The 22,319-nt window shown below is 39.3% G+C and overlaps 1 protein-coding gene and 1 long non-coding RNA gene across 15 annotated transcripts in view; one reads left to right on the top strand and one right to left on the bottom strand.

The window, feature by feature from the left end:
* LOC108581384 overlaps positions 1-11,160 on the top strand; it is an 82,663-nt gene extending 71,503 nt beyond the window's left edge. Inside the window, exons 5-6 of the long non-coding RNA XR_001893521.3 lie at positions 2,962-3,012; positions 9,133-11,160. This is a non-coding gene — a long non-coding RNA (uncharacterized LOC108581384). The remainder of the gene's footprint in view (positions 1-2,961; positions 3,013-9,132) is intronic.
* SPATS2L (spermatogenesis associated serine rich 2 like) overlaps positions 1-22,319 on the bottom strand; it is a 179,031-nt gene that overhangs the window by 72,382 nt on the left and 84,330 nt on the right. For all 14 annotated transcript variants that reach the window (XM_017946759.3, XM_017946755.3, XM_017946766.3 and 11 more), the window contains one exon: positions 2,048-2,156. In XM_017946759.3, the coding sequence (XP_017802248.1) occupies positions 2,048-2,156 (109 nt within the window). The remainder of the gene's footprint in view (positions 1-2,047; positions 2,157-22,319) is intronic.

The following is a 22,319-nucleotide window of genomic DNA, read 5'->3' as shown; positions in this document are numbered from 1 at the left end:
TCTCAAACTCCTGGCAGTCCTTCTGCCTTGACCTCCCAAAGTGCTGGGGTTACAGGTATGAGCCACCTTCCTGGCACCCAGTATTTTTAAATCAAGTTTTCCTACTGCTCCCCAACCAAAATGACTTCTCATGGGGCTTCTCAGCAATCAAAGAGTTTTATTAATGAGATCTCAACATTGACAAGGTGAAAATTTCAAGAAGGACAAGCAAGGTGCTCTGTTTAAATACAAACAGATTTGATGACAGTCCATCAGTTATTGTGCATCTGTGCATCTCATTAAGATCATGCTGCAATAAAAACTTTCATGATGAGGAACGTGGGGGGCCTCAATCTAAGTGGGGGTAGCAAGGAATGGGGATAATAGCCTTTTTCCTTTCCTAAAGCTTTTTTTCCATGCAGGCAATGTTGGCAAGTAAAATCTGAAAAGAGAATGTATCTGATCCAGGATGTGCTTCTTTCCAGATATTTCTTGAGACAAACTGCACCTAATGCTGCAAAGTTAGATTAATATTGCATTCTCTACTATTTGCTTCTCGTGACTAAAAATTATACATCTCTTAGTATATGAAGCAGGGAAAAACAGTGAGAAAAGTTGTGCACCATGGATTTGCTTCTAGGTCTACTGAATGATAACCATTTGCTAATTCAATTAGGACCCTAAACCTTGACTGCTGATATCAGAATGTGAGCATATTGCTTGGTTCCAAGACCTTGCCCTGAAATGCAATTATACTTTTAGAAACTCAAGAAGGTTATTCTACTCCTAGGAAAATAAGTAAATCAAACTGTCCTTGACAAACTGTAAATAGGATACAACTGAGAAATGTGCTGGCAGGTCTTCCTTGACCTTATTTGACAGATTATGTGTAGCTTGCCCATATTTACAAAATAGAAACTAATGCCAGGACAGAAGACATATGATAACTAAGGACAAGTAAGAGATCTTTGTTCAAAACTGGAACTTGTTTAATTTGATTAGGAGAGGAGAATTTTCCCATAATTTACAGGAAATCCAAAGCATTACATTGTAAATTTATAGGATAAACATATTCCTGAGACTTTAGATTTTGTAACATCTCTGGCAATGGATTACCTAAACAACAAATTTTTTTAAATAAAGCAAAAAGATTTTAGAGGTAAGATTAACTGATATTCTGATTAATTTGGCAATCTAAAAATCATAAACTAAAGACATTAAAGAATAAACCAGTCCTCTTAGACTACATAAGCATCAAGTTTAAGAATTCCAGTCATACAGCCAAGTAGAATTATGCCGATTGGAGAAGTGAGAAGACTTTCCAGATAAGGACCAAAATACATTATCCTCCATTCATAAGAATGACATCAAATAAAGGACACATTTATTTATTTCTTTATCTATTGAGACAGAGTCTCACTCTGTCGTCCAGGCTGGAGTGCAATGGTGCGATCTCAGCTTACTGCAACCTCTGCCTCCCGGGCTCAAGCCATTCTCCCACCTCAGCCTCCAAGAAGCTAGGTAGGACTATAGGCGTACACTACCAAGCCTGGCTAATTTTTATATATTTTTAAATAAAGACAGGGTTTCAGCATGTTTCCCAGGCTGGTCTCGAACTCCTGGCCTCAAGTGATCTGCCCACCTTGGCTTCCCAAAGTGCTGGGACTATCGACGTGAGTCACTGCTGGCCAAGGACACATTTAATATCAAATTGGAATGACTGGTAGGCAAGGAAATTAGTAGCATTATAATCAATATCCTTTGAAAACTATCTAGAGTCTGTTTTTCCTTAAATGAGAGATAAAGAACTTCCAAATTCTATTCTTATTGAGTATGTCTATGTGTTTGTAAAATCTAGCACTTCTTTTTTTTTTTTTTTTTGAGACAGGGTCTCACTCTGTCACCTAGGCTGGAGTGCAGTGGTGCGATCATGTGAAGCCTAGCACATTTTTATGAGACCTAAAGTACTCATAATGAATTGACACTCAGTTCATTTAAGGAAAAAAATATGGAATATCTGGAATATTTAGGTCTAACATCTTCAGCTGCAAGGCACAGGTATACCTACCATCCACAAAGGCTTGCACGGCTTTATCCACATTAAAATCAAACTGTTGTAGCACCAGGACTATTTCATTATTGCTTTTGTTGGGAACAACTGATCTAACTGCATAGATCTGTAAAGAAAAAAAAAAAAAAAAGAAATAGAAAGGTGAACACTTTAAATATTTTTCATCTATGAATTGCCCACTGGATAGAATTATAACTATTAGAAAGGCCTTGAAAAGCCAACTAATCTACCTTCTTGCCATCAAGCATACTCAAGGCATTCCAGACTAGTGAAAATTCATCCTGGTAATCACCTTGATACCCACTTTATTTGTGTACACATTTTTACAAAGACCTCCTTGTAGGAGTGTAGGAGCATGTGTGAAAAGCCACCTCTGGTTTTTCAATCTACCCTCCCCCAAGACTACAGATGCATACAAGATGTGTTCTCAGTGAGGACACAGAGTCTTTTTCCGTCTCAGGCTTCCTTTCCACTGGCTCAGGGAGTATCTTTAGAAAATGTACAGAAATAGCCTCATGCCTCAGCTTCTCTATCTGCACAGTGGAAACAGTCATCTTGAGGGTCACAGAAGTGTGTTGTGAAATTCCATTAATGTTTAAAGATACAAAAATGTGGAGCATTGTATTTTTGAAATGGTAATCTTATAGTCCAAAAAATGTTCGTGAACACACTTCTGAAAATCAAACATTGAAAATAGTAAAAGTAAATACATATATCCACTAAGGATTTCAATAGGTTAAAGTTTATATTCAATGTTTAATGACATATATGCATTTCTTAGTCAAATTTAGCATATATTCTTTCTTCTTGCCTATTAGAATTAATTGACCTTTATCTCACAGCATTTGCAATAACTACAGAATGTTCTATTGATTTTAGTAAAACCTGGTTCACCCAATTTTCTATCACAGGGATTAATGCAGCTGCTACTGACAAATACTAGAGTACTGCACGGTGCAAAGGTAAGTGATCATTAAAGCACTGTACGGTCTTCGAACGTTTTCATCAGCAGTTAAATTATGACCAGTGGGTTTCAGAGTTAAATGCAGTTTAGTATAATTGGATTCACAGAATATGGATTAAATGGGTATGGTATGTGTAATGTGATGCTATTGACCAGAACATTTCATTGAACAGGAGAGCCTATTTCCTGATTATGTTAGAAAACAGATCACCTATTCCATATAGATCTGCATGTAAGAGTATTTAGGTTGTAATGAGATAACAGCATAAGCTACTGTCATGTACCCACCCAGCACAAGCATAGGTGGGTATATGACTTGTAAAGGTGCTGACACTATAGATTAGAAAGCTGGTTTTGAATCTTGACATTTTATAAGTGCTAAATATTTGAGTTTTACTGAGGACTCTAATATTTTATATATATATATTTATATATTTGTATGTGTGTGACTCATACAATCAATAGATCAAAACAATCAATAGATTGTTTTCTATTCTCACATTTCATTGTTCTTAGTTTTCCTAGCATCCATTAAAAAAATGAACGTCTTCAAATCTAAGTTCTTTCTCACGTATTCTCTGTGTCTTCTTTAAAAATCCAATTCTGTGAGTATTTTTTGAACACCTACTATGTGACAAGCCATCGAACTTCCTGGAACTTAGAGACTAGAGGAGGATTTACACATTGACCAAATAACTGCATAAATATATGCCTAAAAATTCCATTTAAGTGGTATAAAATCATATGACAGGGAGACTCGACTTACATGACTTTACCCACTGAGACCTGGATGGAGGATGAATGAGAAGAGATGGGTGGGAGGGGAAGGGGAAAAGCATTTTGGGCATAGGGAACAGCATGAGTGAGAAGCAAGGCATGGATGAGGAGGGAGGAGCTGGACGTGATTAGGGAGGGAGGCAGAGGGTAGGCTTCTAGAGCACAAGAGGAAATCAGAACCGGGCAGGGACCAGATCGTACAGGGCCTACAAGGCTGTGCAAAGGATTCTCATCTTGTGAGCATCCCTCAACTATCCTTTTGTTGAGCTTTTTTTGTTTTTGTTTTTGTTTTTGAGAGAGGCCAAGGTGGGGAGGAAAAAAACCACAAAAAAATCCCTCCATCCAGCCCAGGAAGGTCATTAACAGAATGTGTCCAACAATACATAATATTTGCCGCATTGTTACCAGTGCACTGGAATTACATCTAAAGATTACGTTACCCTTCCAATATAGCTCTTTTAAATAAAATCTAGCATTTATTTCAAGCCACTATGGCTTAGTTCACATTACATAAAATTTCTTAATAATCACCATCATTATTACCACATCAGGCACATCTAAATAATATAATTAATATAACAGCAATTATATTAACTACATTATAGTTATATTAGACAAAGGTTTTCAATCCACCTACATAGCTGTGTGAACTGCAAAAACCTAGAATTATGGAATAAACATAAAAAATGGCTTTCTCTGCCTCCAGTCTCTCCCCTGCAAAATACAATGTTGTATTATGTTAAGGCAAAACACAAAATAAACCACTACTTGTAGAGATACTTCCTTTTTAGATGTTTATACTACTCTTGCCTATACTCCTTTAAAAGAAAAAAATACACGGTAAGATGTGCACAGAAAACATTTTCTATCCTTGTCATTTTGTATATCCTAGCACTGACTGTATCCTTAGAAAACTGTCAATAACTGAGTGCTGATATCAAATCTAACTGACTATCAGATGCAATTCCTGGAGGAAGACATTTAATTAGGACAGGTATTCCAAGTTTTACAGAAAAAAGGGGAAAAAAATAGTTTCTGCTTATACTTGGATATCACATAGCAATGTTGAATTCTAGTAAATTTCTGGGCCAACCTCTGTTTCTGCTTTAATCACTTGACTTGGCTAATGTGGAGAGAGCGGCATTGTTTCTCAGCCTGTTGTTTATAAATTCACTATGTTTATTTTCCTATGGAAATGTCTTCGAGAAAGATGGAGAAATTGTGTGAACTCATATGTGCACATAAAAATAAAGGAACCTCACTGTGTCACTACTCATAATTCAGTGGTATCAAAAAGGGTTTAAGCATTTTAATCTAAAAAAAAGCCGTCATTATGAAGAGCTTTAAATATAAGGCGTGGATGACCAAGGAAGAGTTATGGTGAGGCTGTACTGAAAGGCTTGCCTTTGCAGTTGGAAACCAAGCTTCCGAGGACGGATGCTCCTGGAGGAATGGATCAATCAATGCGTGACTAATGGTAGTTTGCATACGGAGAACTCATAAAATTCACGCCCGCAGCGGCTGTTTTGCAGAGGCTGTTTTTGGCGCAGCTTCACACACACAGCCTTTTACTTCATTGTCACAGCCCAGGCTAACACCTAAGCCACTGTTTGAAGCTGCACTTGGCTGCACCCCTAAAGGGCTCTCATGCCATAAACAAAGTGGTCCCACCAGGTGGCCGCTGTTGGGTGACAGTCAAGATGGCTAGTTAGTGGTTCATTTAGCAACTGTTTTACCTTCCCAAAATTATGTTCCCCTATTTTGCTTCTGCTAATTTCACTCTGGTTTGGCAAAGTCAATGTGCTATCTAGAAACAGCACGATGTTTTGATGCCACCTCTTGAGCGTTTTAGTCATGATCCTTCCTCTCTCTGGGGCTTCCCTATCTGACTCTGCAGGCTCTGCCCCATTGAGCCTCAGGCCCGCCCTGCTGGCCTTCTGCCTAAACTAACTGGGCAGTGAGGCAGTGTGACTTTCATGGACGTTGTTTGGTTTCAGTTTCCCAAACTAACTTCCCTTCTCAGTCCCTAAGATGTCTGGTTAAGAGCTGTTAATGGATTTCCTCATTCATACTGTGCATCTTTTGAGCCTGGCTGTGATGACCCTTAGAAATTCTTCTTGGCTTCCTGATGAGTCACTAAAACTATGTCTGAGTTTCAAAAGTGGCTCTGACCAAAGTTTTCAATCCACCCACACAGCTGTGTGATCAGCAAAGACCCGGCATTATCAAATAAACATAAAATAACTGCTCTCTCTGCTTCCAGTCTCTCCCCTGCAATTCAGTCCCAGGCAGCTGCTCTTCCTGGAGTATATTCATGACCATTTTACCCTCTTCCTTAAGAACTTAAGAATAAAGTTCATTATCTGCAACCTGGCATTCAAGGCCAGCAACAATTGGGCTCCAACTTGCTTTCTAAATGCCCGACTTTACCCCTTCACAGACAAGCTCCCCATGCCCAGTTGTGAGCCCCCACCCCCAGGCTGGGTTTTTTAAAGATGTGTCTGAATTGTACATTCCAGGTGAAATGCCATGTGTTCCACGAAATCCTTCTCCATACTCCCTGCCAGAGGTCATCGTTGCTTCAACTCCTGTAGCCCCTGGTCAGCAAGTGTCTTAGCCCCTTTCCTTTATAGCTCCAGTATTTGTGTGTGTGTCGTATCTCCCAGATGGCAGGCAACGTGAGGGCAGAATCCTCATCTTGGCCATTTTTGGATAATCACCATGCCCATTCACAAGCAACTAATATGGTGTATGTAGTAGGCATTTAATACATACATGTGGAGTGAGAGAATGCCAACTTGTAGCTACACCAGGCGGCTGCTCGGAGTCAAAAGAAGACTCCATTGGTGTGTGTGTGGACCATCCCAGCACTCTGCATCTACCACCCATGATAACAGTGGGCAGGTCTCACTTGATTGATGTCATTAAGCATAATATGGGTAGGGAGAATATATATGTGTTCTTCAAATTTCAATAACAGAGACTGGAGGAATATTTATGAGATTTTTACATTCTTACAATTTTACTTCTGTAGAATAAGGTACTCATGGTATTTTGTGGAGTTTTAAAAATATGAAAAAGCACAGTAACTCCCTGTCTATCCTTCCCAGGCTCACCTTAGCAAACAGACGTTGGTTGAGCCCCCATTAAATGACAGGAGTTGAGGATACAAAGGAAAACCAGATATAGTTCTGCTGTAAGGAGGCATAGTTTAGCAGTGGAGCCAGAAATGTCTACAATAAAAGTAGGTAATAAGTGCTGTATTGTCCTTATGAACAGGGCACTGTGCTGCTACAGAGAAGGAATTAAGTTTGCCCGAGTAAGGGAGAGTACTTTATAGAGAGCCAAATGTCATGGAAAGAGCGCTGGAGTTAGACAGACCTATGTTCTAATCTTGGCTCTGCTACATTCTAGCTCTATGACCTTGGGTGAACTAATTAAATTTTTGAAACTTGGTTCTGTAGCTGTAAAATGAGGATATTATCTTCTAGAGTCTGTGTAAAAATGGAAAGGGATGATGCCTGTAAAGTGTTTCCTATAGAATTTGGCATATATTAGCTACTCAATAGATTTTAAAAAGAAAAAAAGTGGGAGCATTTGCATTAAGGGGTCCCTCCAGGTGTGGCTTTGAAGTGGAAAGACCATGTGGCTTGAATGTTGGTCGAGACGTATTTGGGGGAAGACTACCCTGTCTACCCTTTTTCTTAGAGAACCTCCTCCCTCCACAGACTTGCTAAGGGGTCCATGGACCCAAGACTCTGTCCCTACTTTTCCCTTCTCTATGGTGTAACTGGTACAATGAGGAAGTCTAAGTCTATCTTTAGGGTGGTTAATGTGATATTATCCCCCTCTTCTTCTTTCATTTAATTATTTACTAAACATCTACTATGATCAGGCACTGCACTAGTGGCTGGATACAGCCATAACAAAACAGATATGGTCACTGCCAAAACTAGAGAGGGAAATGGATATAAACATAGAAATTAAAATATATCACTGCAACTTGTGCTAAGTGAGTGCTATGAAGGAAGCAATCAGAACACAGTGACAATGAATTACAGTGGTCAGGAAGTGGCCTGGCTAGAAAAGACAAAGTGAGCCAATTAGACCCTCTGCCTTGAAGGTCGGAGCTATTCAACACAAAGGGAGAGAAGCTGGAGGGCAGATGAAGAGAGGCTGGACTTACAGCTGCCTCACTTTCTGGCATTCCTGTTCCTTTAACTTTTCCTGAAGTCTCATGAGACGCTGCCAGAGCTTTATAATAATAACCTCTCTCTCTTTTTTTTTTTTTTTTTTTTTTAACTTGTGCTAGTTTGAGAGGGTTTCATTTTCTAGAACAAGTATGGTATGCCTGGAGGCAACATTAATAGCCAGGGCTGGAAATAAAAATAATAAAGCTAAATAATTAATCCCGATTGGCAAAGGTGAGAAACGGAAGATTTCAAAGATAAGTCCCATTAGAATGTACATGGCAGCTGGGAGAAGAGAGGCCTGAGACCTTTGCTCACACACTTCTTCCAACACTGACGTTGCCACCATTATTTACTTACGTGACTTCTTGTTCTACTGAGTGACAGGGAGCATATCTTTATATCCACAGGGTCTAGAGCAACGGGTGGCATTCAGTAGATGATTCATAAATGTTTGTAGAATGGATGACTGACTGAATGAGTAAAAGGAAGCAGGGAGTCCACTAAGATGGTTACTGACATATTCTAGTTTTACTTATTCATTTTTAAGTGCATCTCTAATTAAGAATTAAGTATTACACACTATTAAAAAGCTTAATGGATTCAAGCCCAAAATGTATGGAGTGCCTCCTGGGTGCCAGGCACAGCATATGGCTGGCTCATTCCTTAAGAAGCCTGCAATCTTGGAGGTGAGCTTAACCTTATCCCCTATGATAAGGACAGCAATCAAGCAGCCAGCAACCTCCTCCTCACACCAATGGGAACTGGAGTTATTTATGGGTTTGCCGTTCCTGCAACTTTGAAAGGAGTTTTATAATCAGCTTTGGTCACATTTCTCAAATGCTGAGCCATTCAGAGATGCCTTAAAAACAGCTCATCTGTGTACGCTTTGCTTCACTTGCTGGGCCACTAATATCTACACAGTAATGGAGGTAGTTTTCCTATGAATTTTCTTGGGGAAGAAAATACTCTTTGCAGACCAGTACCTTTGCATCATGGATAATTCCATAATTTAATTGCCTTTTCTAACATCTACTTCCTGCCAGCAAAAAATATGCATGAGGTGTTGTCATGTTCTACTTGGCTGACTTTTGGGGAATTAACACCAGAGGTACAAATCAAAATTAACTTTTTTTTTTTTTTTTTGGCAGGAAACCAGGAGGAGAAAGAATAATGCAGATTTGAAGATGGAAAAAAGAAACAGTTTTTATAGAATTATGGGAAGTAAAAGTGGGGAGGATCTTAGAGACGGTCTAGTTGTGGCTTCTCGAACTTTAAAATACATTCTGATCACCTGGGGATTTGATTGGGATGAAGATTCTGATTCAGAGGCTTGGGGTGGGTCCTGAATTCTACATTTCTAATCAGCTCCCAGTTGATGTAAATGCTGCTTGTCCAGGGATGTGGTAGGCAGAATAATGGCCCCCTAGACATCCATGGCCTTATCCTCCTGGAACGTGTGAACATGTTAGGTTACGTGGCAAACTGAATTTGCAGATGGAATTGAGGTTGCTAATTAGCTGACCTTCAAATGGGGAGATCATCCTGGATTATCTCAGTGGGTCCTTATAATTTGAGGGAGATGGAAGACAGTCAGTGTGACAGTGATGCAATGAGAGAAAGGCTTGGCCAGCCTCTCCGGGTTTGAAGACGAAAGGGGGCCACGGACCAAGGAATGCAGGCAGCTTCTAACAGCTAGAAAAGGCAAGGAAGATTATTCTTCCCAGGGTTCCAGAAATGATACCTTGAGTTCAGCCCAGTGAGACCCATTCGGACTTCTGACCTCCAGAACTAGAAGATAATCAACGTGTGTTGTTTTAAGCTGCTGAAGTTGTGGCAGTTTGTTACAGCAGCAACCGGAAATGAATGCAATGGACCACACTTTGAGAAACAAAGGCCTACTCTTCTCTTCCTCCCTCCTTATAAGAAGATGTCTTTCCCTATCCCACCAACTATCACCTCTTAAAAAAATATACCTTCCAGATGGCAACCCTCTCCACAAAGGTTTGGGGGGATTGTAGCCATTCACTCATTCAAGCCACATTTTGTGAGGGAAAGTGAAATGAATCTGACACAATCTTTGCATCCAACGAGCTGAAAAAAGAGTAAGGAAAATAAGGCAAAGTCATAAATAACTAGCACATCATTCTGGTAACAATGTCCCTTCAGAATCTTACCTGCTCTCTATTCTTTCTTTCATTAATCTGGACAGGCTCCCCTGTCTTTCACCTGGACTCTGGAAAAGGCCTCCTAATGGGATTCTGTGGCTTAGTTTCTCCTCTCTCCAATCCATCTTAAAATAGTCATTGCACAATTAATCTCCCCAAAGTGCATGAGCATGTTCACTGATGGAGGGAATGAGATGGCAGTGAGAAAGAATTAGAAGAGGAGAGGAGAGGAGATAAATTATGAAATGAGTTTCCACCAGAAATAAGAGAAACATCATCAAAACCCATGTGGAATGGAAGGGAGGTTCTTCTGTTTTACTAAGAATTCAGAGAAAGGAGAAAAGGAGAAGAAGGGAGAGTGAAGACATAATAAAAATTTCAGATTGTGAAGGGGAAAATTTATGGAAACCATTCCTCTGCATAAGAGTTTTAGAATTCACTTTGGGGCTTAAAAAGTGGAGAAAGGTTTAGAGCTGCCTTTACTGGAATGAGATAGGAAATGAACTTGATGAACGACGGACTGCTGAGCAGGCCTGTGAGTCCATGGTGCTGGACTGCACAGATCTGTTACGGTGCCGATCGGCATGGCTTTCCCCAACAATTCTCAACAAGCCAGAAGCAGGAGCAAAGGAACGATCCATGGTTACAAACTGTAAGAAATGTAGTGGTAGATTTTAGGGCTCTGAAACACAGGGGCTGCGTATCACTAAGGTGACTGATGAAGGCATCTGTGGTCTATAAAGCGGGGGGGATGAATTGGAAGACTAGAGAGAGGCTAAGGGATGAGAAAGAACAGATGTTAAAGACAGTTAGACGATGAGAAAGGTTGATGATAAGGACATGCTCAGAGAAAGGATGTTAGACATTGCCAGTCTGTGGTCCCAGTCCTGCCTGCTGGTGTGTAAGTATAACCCCTTTTCTGCAGTCCAGCCCTTTGCTTTTTAAAAAGAACTAAAGTGTTCTCCACAATTCCATCTTTATAGAGTAAACATGCTCTTTTGCAATTTTTCATAAGCTGTGCTTCCCAAGTTTTTACTATCTGATCAAGCTCTTCTGAGCATATCCTGTTAAAATATGGTGCTATAAGAGAAGTACATTGCTCCAGAAGTGGTTGGATTAGAGCAGAGGACTGTGAGACCTGCACCTGCCTCAGCTGGACGCCGTTTATCCATTAAAGGAGTCTAAGGTGACATCTGCAATTTTAGGAGCCACATTAATTAATCACTAGGTCAAATGCAGGTTACTTGCTACTAACTCTCCTTCCATTGAGTTTGAGACAAGTGTCCCCTGGCCTTGTGCAATGACTAGAACACAAAGGTAGGATTTTATATTCATCTTTCTTATATTTCAGTATGTAAATTCTGACTCATCACTCCAGCCAGCTGTTATGTTTTGGAACCTTGAATTTTGTCCCATCATAAACAGGAATGTTTCAGCCATTCCTTCCAATTTTGTATCATTTTAAAAATTAGTCAACATCCTCTATATCTTAGATTTGTTTATCTGAATTTTGTATAGGCCATGGCCAAGTATAGAGACCAGAGTATTATCATAAAAACTTCCCTCAAAGTTGAAATTAATCTTTTAATACTTGTTCATTCATTTCTTCAGTCAGTCACAATGCACAGACTCAGAAGCTGGACTGCAGCAGTGACAGATGTATTGGGGTTTATAGTCTAGGAAGGCAAATGTTTGATGAGTGCTATAGAAGAAGCAGTAAGGATGCTCTGGCATCTATAACAGGGGACCTGTCTTAGTCTAGAGAGTAAGGGAAGCCCCCCAAGGACTGAAGTTAGCTTAAACCAAGAACGATGGGTTAGTAGCACTATAGTTAGGTGAGGGGAATGGGAGGGAAGCTGGAGCATTCCAGGAAGAGGGCACAACGTCTATGAACAGATAGGATTGAGTGACTGGAAGAGCATGCTCAAAGGAATGAAGGTCAAAGATTGCTGGAGCATTAAGTATGAAAAGGAGGGGATTGTGGGTGACGCTGGAGAAGAAAAGCACAAGGCAAAAGTGGGCAAGGCCCTGGAAGCCTTATTATAATTTTGAGGCTTATTCTAAGGGCAAGCCATTGAAGGGCTTTACTCAGGAGAGGAACATGACACTTGCATATTAAAGGTCATTCCAGTTTCTTTGTGAATGTTTTGGAGGAGATCAAATGGATGCCTGTTAGGATTCCAACAGTGTCCAGGAGAGGAGAGAAATGGACCAAGATGGGGCAGTGTAGAAAAAGACTCAACAAATTTCTTGGGAGGAAGTGATTGATTTGCGATTAACTAGATGCAGGGAATGGGGAAGATGAAGGAACATGGGTGACTCCTTGGTTTCTGGCTCGACTGTCTATGTGGCTGGTGGGATCATTTCCTGAGAAGGGACCAGTGGTGGTAGCTTTACTCTTTCAGGAGCCTGTGAGACATCCATGTCCAGATATCTAACAGGCAGCTGAATCTGTAAATCTGGAGCTCCAGAAAAGAACTGAGCCAGGGATAGAGATTTTGGCACCATCAGCATCAAAGTGAGTCTCAACCCTGGCTGCAAACTGAAATTATTTGGTGATTTTTCAAAATATAGCTAAACCTGAGCCCCACTCCAGATTATCAAATCCGGGACTTGGCATTCCTTTTTAAAAAAAGTTTTCCCAGGGACTCTAATATCCATCCAGAATTGAGAACCGTGAGTGAGAAATCACAAAAGTCATAGATAGGTAGGGACACTGGATGAGACAAAGGAGAGAAGGTGGCACAGGACAGATCTCTTTTTAGGTATAACTGCTCACCTGTCAACTCATTTACCTGAGTGTACTAACTACACACCCACACCTCTCCATTATTTATATAACATTATAATTTCAAAAATAGCAGTTCTAGTTTAGAACAGTTTTACTTTCTGTAAAGCAAAACTCTTCGAGCGCGCACTCTCTCTGTAAGAGGGTATCCCAGGTATCCACTGTTGCATAACAAGTGTCCAAAATTTTGTGGCTCAGAACAACAACCTATTTTTCACTATTTCTGTGGCTTAGGAATTAGGGAGGAATTTGGCGGAGTAGTCTGCCCCGAGGTCTCTCATGGAGACGGATGGTGGGGGAGAGGGATGCTGGTACAGATGGGGTGTGTCTGAGCCTCTCTGTCTTTGTGCAGTCTCAAGGTTTCTCCAAGTGGTCTGTGTTGATGGGCTAGTCTGGGCTTGCTTGAAGCACGGTGGAACAGTCAGACTGTTCACATGGCAGACCAGAGAGCCACTGCAATATCCCACCTGGTGAAGAAGCAGCAGAATCACCTGGCTTTGGAAAAGTCTTTTCCTTCCTACTTTACTGGTCAACCAGCTACAAAAGTCTGCCCAGTTTTAAGGGGAGAGGCAGGCTCCATCTTTTAATGCAGGAAGATACTATTGTTGTCTCTTTGAAAAACATGGTTGGCTTCAAATAGTTAAAGATAATGAAATCAACAACCCAGATTTCTTTCTACCAATTCTTCATCTGTACTTTGTCCAGTCACTGAACATTTGGAATAAAAGCAAATTTATTTAACAGTTATAATAGTACTAAATGAAAACCGATAGTTTATGTTAGATACAACTTCTTTAATTCCTAGAAATGAGCTGATGACTTATAGAGTAAGAGATATTCAAATGGACTTTTCTCCTATCTAAAGAAATAGTAAAATTGGAGACTGATTTGAGTCATAATAAAAGTTCAGTCTCCCACACACAAAAAAGTAAAATTAAAATGAACTAAAGTTCTTAAATCTTTAAATTTAGTCCATGATCAACTTTTTATATCAGAATTTTGATTTTTAATCTGACACTGGGAAGTTTAAATATATACATATAACTATAAAATCATTGTTAGCAACAGTCTCTTTGATCTACATTTAAACAAGCAATGAGCTTAATATATATCTTATTTTACCCATTTATCTAGCATATATTCAGTATATACCTACATGTTTTCTATAATTGTTCTTGATTCTTCTCATATTTTCCCGGAACTACCAGTTAGACTTGCACATAATTTTAGGGTACACTGAGTCCTTGAGTCCACTGGAAGTCTGTTTTCAGCCAGCTGGTTATACCTACATTGTATTAGGACTTAGGTAAATATTCTGTCTGGCCACTATCGCTCATGAATTCTATATTTGAATTTATTACTGAGGACAAAAAAATGTTATCTTCATTCAAGGCATTTTGTTTCTGGTATTTTAATCAGAGTAGAAACTAAGACACTTTAATCTTCTGCTTCTAACTTAGAATATTCAGTAAAATCTTTCTTCTCATTTTCTTTGCAATTTAAAGTCTCCACTTGGGGGCGGGGGTGGGGGGGAAATGGTAATTATTGACATTCACTCTCCCTGAGGGATTTTTTTTTTTTTTCCTGCTGATTCACAGAACTTTCCAGATAAAGAGTACCATAAAGGCATAAGTCACTATTACCCTTTAATCAATACCAGAATAAAGGAGTTAATTACCTTTTAGTCAACACCAGAATAAGGGAGTTGGGTTAATCTCTAAATTATATTAACCTTGGATATTTCTTCGCTGTGGTGTGGAGGAAGCTGATGATTTAAACACCATGGAAACTAGAAGCACACACTCTCTCTCTTTGAGGGGAGTTTATTTGTTTACCTACATTTTTTATTTTAACAGGTTTGATCAATTAAAAAAGAGCATGATGATTTGAACACCAGTCAAAATTATCATCTGATTGGCCAGATCTTGTTTTCCCAATGATTTTATGAGTTTATTTCTTTGCTTTTCCTCTAAAGGCAGTAAAAAAGAATTAAAACCAGTCAGCATTTGCCAAATTCCTAAAATTACAATTTGAGCCACTAAGAAATTTAAAAACCACAGTTGTCCATTGGAAGATGAGTGGATAAAGAAAATGTAGTATATATACACAGTGGAATATTATCTAGCCTTACAAAAGGAAACCTTGCAATGTGCGACAACACTGATGAATCTTGAAGATGCTATGCTAAGTGGAATCAGCCTGGCACAGGACAAATACTGCATGACTCCCTTCATATGAAGCACGTAAAATAGTCAAACTCATAGAAGCAGGGACTAGGATGGTGGTTTCCAGGGCCTGGAAGGAGGAGGAAATGGAGAATTGCTGTTCAATGGGTATAAGATTTCAGTTATGCAAGATGAGTAAGCTCTAGAGGCACTGTGCCTATGGCTAACAATACTGTACTGGCATTTAAAAACACAATAAGAGGGTAAATTTCATGTTAAATGTGCTTAGCATAGTATTTTTAAAAAGAAAGAAAAACATTAAGTTATATAATTGATCCTAAATCGTCATTTCAATATATTTTTGATAATTACCTTCAAGGATTGAGAAGCAGAGTTCCAAAGCATCCCTAAGACAAGAGAGCATCAGAAATGTTATGCCAGTGAACCATACATGGACTTTTAAGATGGTTCAATCAGGTTCGTTTATTTTATAAGAAACTGACGTACTGAGAGGTTATGTGCTAAGTTCAACCTGAGGCAACCAGTTTGTATCAGGACTCAGGCTGGTGCCCATGCTCTCTGATCCGCAGCACAGTCTCCCTTTTGGTCTTTCACAGTGCCAGTGCGTAGGAGGTGGGAAACACCACAGGTTCATCCAATGATAGAGTTGCCAAGGATTTTGGAGTTCATCTAGGTGAACTCCCATCGTTTAGCAGATTAAAACATGGAAGCCAAGAGAATAAATACAATGTATACACATTGTACACAAAGGACACAGGTTTTCAGTATAATGATGTTCCTTTGTTACTTTACATGTGGTTTGAAACAAAGTATACTTTTAATGGACAATAAGATTACTGAATCACTGTTTGCCCTAGAAGTTGAGAAGACTCCCCATACTAGTGGCAGTATGACTTGGTTTGCTAACGGATGGGAAATTCTAGAGTTTGCATTTTAATTTACTAATTACTTTAGAATGATGGTTCTCAAACTTTTAATTTATTCTTTTCAATAAACATAAAAATGTCAAGCTTTTCTCATGTAACTGAATTCCAAAATAGGTATTCCAATTTCCTTTTTAAATATATATATGTATTTGATATACATATATATATATATTTTATTACACTCTGAGGTATTGTGGCAGCTACAGAAATCAATACAGTTGACTGACAGCCTCTGCCACTCCTCTGGGTCCCCTAGTGCATTTACACCCCAGCCACACTCCCCCCAGAAGGCTGCTAGTTAACAGCTGAGGAGGCTGGGGACTAGTGAAAGCTCATTTCTGAACATTCCTCCAGTGGGCAACGTTGGCCTAAACACTCATCAGCCTGCAGAAATTCAATACTGCATTGTAAGTTTGAGACGTTCTCTGCTCGATTTTCCTTTCTTCTCCCTCTTCTTTCAAGCTATCAGATTTGTATGGAAGTCTAAAGCCTCTCCCTGCCTGCTCTGGCTGCCTACCATCTTCCCCATCTCTTCTAATCCCATCTTATCTTGGCATCTGTCTCTTGGAGGACTCAAAAGAAAACAAGTATGTGGGGTTTTTTTCTAATTATACCTATTTTTTCCCCCACTGACATTTTAATACTTGCCCTAGACCCAGGAAGCATGTCCCACTTCCTTCTTCCTCCCTGTAAGTTGAGAATTACCATTAGACAATAGTGGCTAAATTATTTAACACTGATTAATTAGCCAATATTTGGGGGGCACAAAGTCTATGATATTATTATTATATGAGCTATTAAGTACACAAATAAATCAAAAGTCCATCAGGAGCTTATAATCAAGTTAAGGAGCAATGACTTACAGAGAAAATGTGGTTTTAACAATAATACAAGCAATAACAATTTTAAGGTCCGAGTCTATTTATCTATCTGTCTGTCTACCTGTCTGTCTAATCTATCTGAACAGATTCCCAGTGTGCAAGGTTAGGAGAGAAGGAACTATTGTTACAGCATTCCAACATTGTCATTTTCTTCTCCGTAAAAACTGAATAATTTAATACAAAGGATCATGGAGAGAAATAACTAGAATGTTGGTAAAGTACCTATAAATCCCAAGGGATTGTGAACAGAGTTACTGTTTCCTGCTGCCAAAGGGTTTCATTTTTGACATGCTCTTGTATTCTTTAGCATTAACCATCTATCTTATATATACCTCTCAGCCACAGTGCACAGGGGCTACCAGGAAAGACTGGAAGGAGTGGGGGTGGGGAGGCAGGAGAAGCAGGGAGAGAAACACTGTGAATTCCAATCATGTAGCCTGGAAAAAGCAATGCGATGCTAATCCTACAATAGTAAATTTCTTCTTATCCCCTGAAACTGATGCTGACATTTCCATTTATTCATTCAGTTCCTTTAGACTCCTTGTCTAATCTCTTCTAGTTGCCAAGCAACAGTAACAGCAGTTCTGTAAGTAAGCATTAGGCAACAACTATTGTCAATGTTTCTCCTTTCTGTGAACGGGAAATTTAATGACCCTTTCCTATGAGAAAATGATGACAAGAACCTGTTCCATGGTGAAATCTGAAAGCTGTGTGGCTTGTGTTCTTGTTTGAATCCAAGGGTTGGACTAAATTGACTTCAACACTCTTGCAAAATTTTCCCAAAAGCTTGCATGGTTTGCACTTTCAAAACAACTACTTAGCATTAAAACTTGTCTCAAATCCCATGAAGCGAGTTATCTATTAAATGGAGTTAATGTTTAAAAGATGCATAACGATGGGTTTCTTCTGTACCAAATGCTTGGATTTTTCTGACCACACTCCACCCCACATAAAGATTTGAACTATACTTCACTACTTTGTAAAATGCAAATCAAGAGAGTTACAAGAAAAAAATAATAAAATAGTATATATTTATTCAAAAATAATTAAAAATTATTTTTTTAATAATAATTAAAACAGACACCAGGACACACAGACATGAACACTTTCTATTCCCATTACCTGAAGAGATATTGAATATGTCACCTCTCTGGACAACAGACTTTTCTCCTTTTTCCTATTCCTCCTTTTTTATTTTAATGATTCTATACAATTATTGTTTATAAACCAATTTAACTCTATAACTTTAACAGCTCTAAAAGCTATTGCCAGTGAGTGGTGCAGCTCAGCAATGGCATTATAGTCTGAGCTGTTCCCCATTTCTATATCATCATCATATTGTCTAGTCTTGCTTACTTTTTGTAGGCTTAGCAATAGCTATAAAAGTTTGAAAAAGTCAAGTCCACTTTTATGTTCTTTCTTTTTACTTTTTCTTTCTAATCTTGGTTCTATGGGAATTTATATTTTGAGTTTCAAACTGTTTTTTTTTTTTTTTTTTTTTTTTAAGACCGAGTCTCACTCTGTCGCCCAGGCTGGAGTGAAGTGGCATGCTCTCGGCTCACTGCAACCTCTGTCCCCTGGGTTCAAGTGATTCTCCTGCCTCAGCCTCCTGAGGAGTTGGGATTACAGGTGCCCGCCACTACACCCAGCTAATTTTTGTATTTTTAGTAGAGACAGGGTTTCGCCATGTTGGCCAGGCTAGTCTCGATCTCCTGACCTCAGGTGATCCGCCTGCCTCGGCCTCCCAAAGTGCAGGTGTGAGCCACCGTGCCTGGCCTCAAACAAAAATGTGAATTAACTAGAGCTCCTTTTCCATTTTCTAATTGTGAAATAAACAGATAAGCTCCCCCAGATGCTTTCTAGTTTATATTGTTAAGAGCTCATAAAGCAGCTCTACATTTATTACTGTAATTGATGACTTTGTGAGGCAGATTTTATTATCATGTCCAATTTACAGGTTAGGAAATTGAGGCCCAGAAAAGTTAAGTGGCTTATTTCAGGATGCTTAACTAATAATCTCTGACTTCTGTCTCCAAACTCCACACTCTTTCCACAGCCTTACCTTGTTGGATGTCACCTCCCAAGTATACTGCGTCTTCCAGTGTGGCTTAGGGACCACTCATTGGAATTAGTTATCCGTGCATAATTGGACACTTTGCAACTATTAACCCCATTTGCAAGGAACTTCTTTACTTTCCACCATCAAGTTTTACTGCTGAATTGTATTCTATTTAAACTGATTTATGAGAATGCATTAAAAATATCTGACTAAAATTTCTATTTTGTCTATACCAGTTCTAATAATCCTTTCTTATTCAGTTAAAATTACATTTAAACATTTGTAAATCTAATTTACCTTGGTACCCACATATTTTACACAGAAATAATCTAACGGTGACTATTAAGCCCTACACTGAAATCATCTATAAATTTCTAGTGTTCAATTTCTTTAAAAACACATTATTTGGAAAAGAAGCTATTAAAAATGAATATGCCCTATATATAAGATCAGATTAGCCCAAAGATTTTGTTCTGATATCTCACCTTCTCAAAGTGACATTTGGGGAATTTTTTTCTCTCTTTACTTTTTTATTTCGTGCAGCGGGATATGACCGGTTACTCAGCAAAGGACCTCATTCGGTATTGTGAAGCCTACCTGAGACCACCTGTATGATTATGTAAACATACAACTTTTCTGAAGAACCACAGGTAGTCAACATAAGTAACCCAAGTCTCTATTTTTAGAAGAAATTTAAAACATGCTTTATTTAATAGCAAAAAGAGTACTAAAATGAGATGACATTTCCATTAACCTACATTTCATTTTTCAAGAAGACTTGAGATTTTGCAAAACATCGTAAATGGGAAATGAAGTCTCTAAAGAACTTAACAATTCAAGCAGGCATGTTCATTCATTCATTATTCATTCATTTATCTAACTCTATCTGGGGGGTCAACTATGTATCAAACCCAAGAATAAGTAATAGTAAGAACCATTCACCGCCTCCAAGAAGCACATAGTCTCACACGGTGAGACGGAGCCACAGCCGACAATTACACTCCCTGGAATAACAGCTGCAGTGGAGAATGCAGAGAACCCCACAGAAGTACAAGGTGAATGACAGAAGAAGGGTGAATCATTCAGGCAGGGCAGGAGAAAGGAGAGAGTTGAGTCCCTGAGAAGGACATCCCAGACAGAGGAAACAGCCTTTGCAAAGGAGGCAGACATATTTAAGGTCAGGGTGGCGACTGAGAGATGCATGGAGATGTGGCAGTGGATAAAGGTGTAAAAGGTGGATGGGGTCCACTCATGCAGGGGATGTATGTAATGCTCAAGAGACCAGACTCTGATTGCAACCATATTTTCAATTTAATTCCTTATTGCTATAATCCAACAAGATAGAGATATTTTTAAATGAAACAGTTAAAATGATTGTCAATTTTAACTTTCAGTTGTCTTGAATATTAAACCTGAAATTATTAGCTACCTGCTCCTTTGGACTAAAAGCTGCATGAAGGCAGGAATCATTTCCTCACCAAAGCACCTACTCGAATTCATCCAATAGAGGACCCACTAGAGACAACTGATGAACTCATTTGATTCCAACACTTCTTATGAAGTAATTAATTTCTCACAGTGCTTGACTAGATACTGCATCAACGGCACTACATAGATGTTTTATCTGATCTCTACAATCTTGTACTCTAAGACATAACAGTTGTTATTATTATTAATTTTCATAATTAAAATGTCATTGCTCTGTGTGACAGATTGAGAAACAAACTAATCATAAAAAGGCCATGAAAGCTAATAACTAAAGACAGTAAGTATACTAAAATAAATCAATGTAAAATTATAAACGATCAGAATTTTCAGTTGTTTATTATGGTTTATTTTACTGAGTTGAGAAATCGATTAACCTTTTGACATGGGAAGATGGAATTCATTAAATAAGTTACAGAAGCACTACTTCCATTTTCATCACCCTCTTTCAAAATAGTGCCAACACTTTGATAAGTTACGGAAATGCAGTGGGAAAACACTACTGTCAACTGTCACGTGGACATCTGACACTGCTCATGAGGAGTGGAATGACTGTGGCTCTTAAGCCTATGCATGGAGCATTCACACTGAACCTCCATGATCTGTGCGCTGACAGATCAGCCTATTTTCCCTCATTGGCATGATGCCACCTCTGTTTTGAATAAGACACTCTAACACTCCAATGTTGGCTGCTGAGCCTACCATATTGGTCTGTCCACCAGCCATGCTTTGCAGGGATCAATTGCTATGAGTCTGATTCTTTAAAGTGCTTTTCCTTTCCATGGTCCAACTCTAGGAGCTGTTCTATCTCAGCAGATATTAGGAAAGGGGCTGCCGATCCTTGGTCAGCACCATGGTGCCCAACCCAGCTTCTCAAATTGGGGAATACATATTCTCACTTGAATATATGACTGTGAGTTCAGACATTATATGAAGAAGCTACGATATAAAAGGGCCATCTTGCTGCTATTTTTTACTCAATGGCCCGTAAGTTTGTAAAGATATAGGAAAAAACAAACTCAGCTTCTCCTCCTATACTCTCACAATGCAGAATACTTCTGGGGACCTCTGGTCACCCATATGTGTGGGGGACTTCTCTCCACCAAGCAATCCTTCAGCAGTGGATTCTTCAGCAGACATCAGCTGGGTGTTCTCCCACTTAGTTCTCCTAGTGTTAATTCTGACATTGTCTACCTGGAGATAGCATCAGATTCCACAGATTGAGAGCTCAGTTCCACAAGACCACCCCCCACTTCAGATTCCAGCACAAGTACAGTTGGCCCTCCATGTCCACAGGCTCCATATCTGTGGATTCAACCAATCACAGAACAAAAATATTTTGGGGAAAAAAAAACAGTAAAAAATATCAGGAGTGTACTGAGTACCTATGGCTTTTGGAATCATAAAATCAAAATATCTTAAGTCAAACTACCATAAATCAGGGACTGTCTATAATTTGCTAGAGTGGCTCACAGAACTTAGGGAACACATTTACTGGTTTATTACAAAGGATATTATTAAGGTTACTGATGAACACGAGATAGAAGAGATACACAGGGCAAGGTATGTGGGAAGGGGTTCAAAGCTAACATGCCCTCTCTGGGTTCACCACGCCAAACCTCCAAGTATTTAGCTCAGCCCTTTTGGGTTTTTATGGAGGCTTCGTTACATAGGCATGACTGCTTACATCATTGGCCACCAGTGATCAACTTAACCTTCAGCTTCTCTCCCCTCCTGCCAGTTTGGTGGAGGGAAAATTCCAACCCTCTAATCACCCGGTTGGTTCCCTGGGCAACCAGCCCCCATTGGACGATATCCAAGGGCCCTCAGCCAAAGATCAGCTCA

Source organism: Papio anubis, chromosome 10, assembly GCF_008728515.1.
Source record: "Papio anubis isolate 15944 chromosome 10, Panubis1.0, whole genome shotgun sequence".
Taxonomy (NCBI): Eukaryota; Metazoa; Chordata; class Mammalia; order Primates; family Cercopithecidae; genus Papio; species Papio anubis.
Note: the sequence above shows the minus strand (reverse complement) of the source record. Positions and strands in the feature narration are given on the sequence as shown.